General features: G+C 44.1%; 1 protein-coding gene across 1 annotated transcript in view; it reads left to right on the top strand.

The window, feature by feature from the left end:
• The first annotated feature begins 650 nt into the window (after positions 1–650).
• Positions 651–6,000, top strand: part of NUP214 (nucleoporin 214) — a 44,892-nt gene continuing 39,542 nt past the window's right edge. Inside the window, exons 1-7 of the mRNA XM_026860665.1 lie at positions 651–755; positions 2,344–2,539; positions 3,360–3,511; positions 3,770–3,974; positions 4,468–4,538; positions 4,878–4,941; positions 5,655–5,758. Of these exons, the coding sequence (XP_026716466.1) occupies positions 651–755; positions 2,344–2,539; positions 3,360–3,511; positions 3,770–3,974; positions 4,468–4,538; positions 4,878–4,941; positions 5,655–5,758 (897 nt within the window). The remainder of the gene's footprint in view (positions 756–2,343; positions 2,540–3,359; positions 3,512–3,769; positions 3,975–4,467; positions 4,539–4,877; positions 4,942–5,654; positions 5,759–6,000) is intronic.

Genomic DNA, 6,000 nt, shown 5'->3' with positions numbered 1-6,000 from the left:
AGGCTTAATCTCATTCTCTCGTCCTAACACTTAGCTCCCTCCCAGCCCTGTTTTCTTGGCTGATTTCTACTCCAGAACTCTCGCTGGGATACGGGTCTTTGGCAGGCAGCGTCCTGCGTGCACACGTGCTGCTGAAGGACAGCTGACTCTTAGAATTGAATTCTTTCTTCCAGCCTGAAACACTCCTCTGGGATCCCCTCTCGGCCATTCCCCTCTTCCTAGGGAACGGCAATCACATTGTTCAGCCTCGTGCATCAAGGTGGCAAATCTAATCCAGCAGAGATTAGTTTCAACCCAGTTTTACCTTCTAATGCGCGGGCCTGTGGGGAAGGAATTCAGCCCGCTGGAGAGCAGGTGCCTGCTGCTCCCATCCAGGGCAGGCAGGAGCATCCCTCAGCCCCGTCCCAGCCGCGGCAGGCAGGATGGCTGGTGTTGAGCACTTAAGCAGCCCAGTGAGAGCTTGGCCTGCTGATTGGAGATGCCGTTTTGGAAAGGGAGGAAGGATCTGGCTTTCCTCAGGTCATGCAGGTAGCTGGGACTTGTGTGGCTGAGTTTATTGGCTTAGAAAAGCCTCTCTGCCCAAAAAAGGCTGTTCAGGGCAGGAGCGGGGGAGAGGCTGGGGTTTATTAAACACTTCTTATTAATAGAACATGCCCCTTAAAATGAGAGCTTTAGCAAAGGGCTCTAGGAGGAACTTCAGCCATTCGGCTGAGTCTGAGTCACTGGCCCTGGGGACTGAATTCCTGTGTGCTATTGTGAGTGTTTGCCTTATCGCAGTCTCAGCCCGGCTTGCATACAATGTGGAGGGTGGAATGCCTTTGAAATACGCTCCCCTCTTGCTTCCTTCCATCTGGAGCAGAGCTGTGACACTGGTGGGCTGTCCCATTCCCCTCCAGCTGAAATGCAAGGGTGTGAGGTATGTGCAGTGTCACCCATCCTGCTCTCCTACCATGCTGCTGGGGCTGTTGCACCTCTGGGCACATGTCCCTCGGCCATCATCCCTTTGGCCTTCACCATTTCTGTGCTGCTTCTTGCTCCCAGAGAAATAGGGGGCTCGGGCCGTGGCGGGAGCGGGGTTTGAGGAGGGTCTTGGCCTGGGCTGTGAGGGGTCGTAGGCTATGGGAGGCACTTGGCTTGGGCCGTAGGGCTGGCAGGCCGGGGGAGGGGGGGGGTGTGTGTGTGTGATGGTGGGGGCCTTTGGAGGCAGCCTCGCAGGGTTTGTGAAGCACTTGAGGACTTTTCAGTAGTGGTACAAAGACTGTGATGTGGGAGAGAGAGGGACTGGTATGGCCTGTGATGGAGGGGGGCCCTTGGTAAAGCCTAGGGGAGGAGAAGCAGAACGTGAGAGTTGCAACCTTATTTTGGGAGGGGAGTGATGTGTTTCTAAGCCCTTCTGTAAATATGCCTTGTGCTGGGAATCTGCTTTTGGGAACAGCATGTGTGGTTGTCTGCTATGGTACAGCGTAACAAGGGAGTTGGGTCTGTTTGTTTTGCAGAAGGTTCTGAGTTCCCACAGCCTCCTCAGGTTGCAGGAATGTACTTACTCAGTGCTTTGGCTATAATTTGGAAATAGTACTTAGATGCTTGACTTTTGTTCCTGGCGTTAGATTCAGTGCTCTGTTCACCAATTGGCACAACTGGGAAGAGAAACTTATTCCTAGGGGGAACGTCAGGTTTTGCATGGTAACAGTGCAACTGCCGTTTCTTAATTCAGTTTGTGTTTTGGGTTTTTTTATCTCTCACTTTGCTTTTCTTTTTCTCCTTTTACAAAAGGACAGTGTAAGTTGTGAGAGAAACGAATGCAAAAAATAAGTCTGATTATACAAAGTAATTACTGGGGTAGGTGGAAGGAATAACTGTATCTGTTCTGTGTGTCATAAATTACAGTAGCAAGCAAAGACACATCTAGGCAGATGTATGCTTTGTGGCAACAAGTTTTATTCAGTTGTGTTGTATCTCTGCTTTGTTCCTTTCTCTTTGTTTTTGGTTTGTTTGTTGTGGGTTTGGTTTTTTTTTTTCTGTATCCATTGGCTAGTTTTCAGTATGTTTCTGAGGTTAGATGTCCTGGACAGATTCAACTCCTACAGTTTTTATGAACTGTAGGCACTGGGTAGAAGAGAAATTCAGCTAATGGAAAAAATGTGCTGTGCTCACAGTCTTTTTTAGATGAGACAGAAAATGTGATGGGATGGCCAGTGACAGTGTGGGTGTGGGCTCTGCCTTGGCAGGTGTTTTTGCAGCTTTCCTGGAGAGGCTTTTCAACTTACTGTCTTAGAGAAGCTGAAGCAAACTATTTCTCTTTGCCAGCATATGTACAGCTCCTTCCCAACTCTCTTACAACAGGACTTTCAGTTCAGAGCACTGAAGAAGGTCCGCATCTTTGATGCTCCAGATGATCTTCCCAAAGAGCGTTCCAGTCTCCTTGCGGTGTCTAACAAATACGGGCTGGTCTTTGCTGGTGGAGGAACCAGCCTGCAGGTCTTTCACACTAGAAATCTTCTCATGCAAAACCAGCTGGGAGAAGATCCCAATAAAATTGGTAAGTCACACTCATGTCTCATGTCTTTGCAGAGGCAGCTTTGTACAGGTTTTTATGATATGGAACTCTTGGTTTCTGGTACAGTCTTTGTCATGCTCTTTTGTGCACTTGAAATTACAACATTTTCTTGCATGAGAAGGCAGGAGCAATATTTGCTGTATCTCTACCTGAAATGAAGTACACTTGTTGGGAAGATGTCACCAGGATGCTCTGTGCTAGCTCCTGTTCAGGTGTCATTCAGGTTTCATCACCTGTGTCAGTGCCATACAGTGAGGTTGACTTTTCCTGCTTCAGAATTTACCCCTTTCCTTGCAGCCACACACTGTCTTGGTAGCCAGTCTTTGAGCTGTGAACCTGTGCATGCCTCGGGGATGTGTGTGAGTGGAGGGACAGAGCTCTCATGAGGAGTCATCTACTCTGACTAAACGACTGCAAGAGAGGAAACAATTGCTGTTCCACCACCTGAGTGCAAAATGGTTTTGTTCTCCTGTTGTCCTTAGTAACTGTACCACTTGAGGTATTCATGTGCATGCATAAGTAAAACAGAAAATCTGTCCACTTAATTGTGGTTGGGTTTTTTTTCAGGTTACTGAGGAAGGAAAGTAGAATTTCTTAGGAATTTGGCAACTCTTGAGGCTGTATTGATAGAGATGAAAGGGTTTGCTTTCACTCAGGTTTTTTCCTACATGTTAGCTTTGACAGCAGCTGTTAATAGGACTGGTGATTTTTGCATAAGCTTGTTCTAACTGTTTACAAGAACAGTTCCTGCTATTTAAATTTGTCCCCTTCATTCTATTTTCCTTTCCTTTTGTGTTTTAAGTGGAGAATGTTCAGAGTACCTTAGTTCCCATGAAGTTTCCTGTGCAGCACCTGGCTCTCAGCTGTGATAATCTCACGCTGTCCGTCTGTATGATGTCCAGTGAGATTGGTTCCTTCATTGGCTTTTTTGATGTCCGCACGTTCTTAAATCAGGTAAAGCATATGCAAAGTGGCTTTGTTTGGTTTTGTTTTTTTTCAGAATGCAGCAGGAGAGACATAGTTTGGGTGGGATTTTCTGTCTGTGGGAGATGTCTTGTAAAGGAATTGTTCAGTAACCTCAAAATCTGCTTGTTGTTTTTATCAGTCATTAATTTACAGGAGGGTTGAAACTGCTTTGAATTACAACTTTAGGAGAACTTAGTTCTGTGCTCAGCTTTTGACTGACGTACATGTATTTGTCTTTCCTAAAAGGCAAAACAGCAGAAACGTGCATTTGCTTACCACAAACTGACCAAGGACTCAGGAAATGCAGCAATGGTCAATGACCTCAAGTGGAACCCTGCCAGCCCTGCCATGGTGGCCATCTGCCTGTCCGATGGCAGCATCTCCGTCCTGCAGGTCACTGACTCTGTGAAGGTGTATGCCACGCTACCTTCCTCCGTAGCTGTGACATCTGGTGAGTGGCATCCTTGGACAGCATACAGAAAGCCAGACAGTGACAAGTAGAAGCGTATTGATAGGTGTCAAAAGACAGGCTGTTTGTCTGTGAAGGAGTTTTCTTACCAAAAATAAAAAATCTTCATAGAAAGGAAGAATTTAAACTCCTGAGACTTGGAAAATGTGTTGCAATGTAACTGCTTTTTCCCAGTTGATTAGAAGAGCTGCATCTTGTAAATTAGTTAAATGTGCCCACCTGTGGTTTATGCTGTCTCAGGTTTGACTTCCTTTCCAAGGAAGCATGTGACTAGGAGTCATCATCTGTTGGGTCTTGATCTGTGCAGCCTTGCTTTCTCTGTGACTGGATGGCTCCCTGTTTAATTCAGACTAATGATTTTATTTTTTTTTTTCAGGGGCAAAGTGGTTTAAATTTATTGGTTCTGCTTTTGTGGGGCCTTTAACCTTTAACTTTCCTGTTCCTTAGTGTTAATGAAATTTTTTTTTTTGCTTAGTGTGTTGGAGCCCAAAGGGAAAACAACTGGCTGTGGGGAGGCAAAATGGCACTGTGGTGCAATATCTGCCTGTAAGTATTGTTGCTAGTAAGGCCTCATGTCTCATCACTAGTTTGCAGTATGCTTTATTTTCTTTGCATCGCAAGCTCCAGAATTTGGTCATGTGGCACATGGTGTGAGCCATGTGAATATGCCCAAGCACGTCAGAAATATTAGTGTTTTAGACCAATGTTTGGTTTAGTTTAAGGTTTGCACCTATGACTGAGAAGTCTTGGTTTCAGAGTGGTGCATGATCAGTGTTAAAGAGTGGGTGAATTTCTCTAAACCAGTTCTCTGGGCTTTCTCCAAAACTTGCAGTAGGCTTTGTTTGTTGGCTTTCTCTTTGTATTTAAGAGTATTTTTGTTTGCAGAATCTGCAGGAGAAGAAAGTAATCCCTTGCCCTCCCTTCTATGACTCGGACAATCCTGTTAAAGGTACATCTTTTTACTCCTTTTTTAACCTGTTTTCTCTTTTAAAATATTTTCACTTACTCCTCCTCACATTGTTTTAGCTATCTCAGCAGTATATTGTACTGATTAGGTAATTAGTGTGGTTTTTAAATATTTTGAAAAAAATAATTACATGCTTTGTCTCTGGGTTGCACAGAAAAATTACCAGTTGGCCAGAGTCCTTGTCTATTTCTAGAATGTTTTACATAGGCGTTCTACAAGCTATTTTTTGCTCATTGATCTGATAGACAGTACTGTCACAAGTAATTTCCTTTTAGCGTGAAGATTTCTGGATATAAATCCCATTCTCATGTTTCCTGTGAGTTTCATCTCATCATTTTGACTCTTCAATAAAATGTCAAAGCAGTAAGCTTAGAAAAACAGAAACACTTCCTTTGGATCTGCCAAAACATCATCCGTGTTTGGAAACACTGCCGTTATCTCGCCTGTGATATCATCAAGCAAATCAAATATATTCTTTTGGTTTGTGTTTGAAATTTCTGGGATCAAATATCTTTTCCCCCAATAGGATTGATGTTCTGCAGACAAAGAATTGAAATTCTTTATCTTGGTAGTTTAGAAGTTAGTGATTGTTTACTTGTTTGTCATTTTGTGTGCTATGCACAATTAAAATTGATATACAAGGAGTGTCGTTCTGATGTGTTTCTGGCTGAGGTATTTGTTTCCTTCTCTTTCAGTGTTGGATGTACTGTGGATTGGCACATATGTCTTTACTATTGTATATGCAGCAGCTGATGGGACACTGGAAACACCTCCAGAAGTGGTCATAGCCATATTGCCTGTAAGTGCCAGCAAGTCACAATGACAGAAGTGTTTGTTGCTTGTTCATGACTTGTTTATTGCAATGACAGGTTGGTTTTATTAGTAGTTGTTTTTATTATTCACATTGGCATCGTGTAGAATTTGAGTTTGGTGCTACTGCAAATCATGGGTTGGGGGCTTGGGGGTTTGAGTGGAGGGAGTAGTATCCACTCAAAACCCAATCAGTCACCTGTTCTCTGCTGAGATCAAATTTATGACATG

Source organism: Athene cunicularia, assembly GCF_003259725.1.
Source record: "Athene cunicularia isolate RWA chromosome 17 unlocalized genomic scaffold, athCun1 chr17_part1, whole genome shotgun sequence".
Lineage (NCBI taxonomy): Eukaryota > Metazoa > Chordata > Aves > Strigiformes > Strigidae > Athene > Athene cunicularia.
The sequence above is the reverse complement of the archived record's forward strand: the minus strand, read 5'-3'. Positions and strand labels throughout refer to the sequence as shown.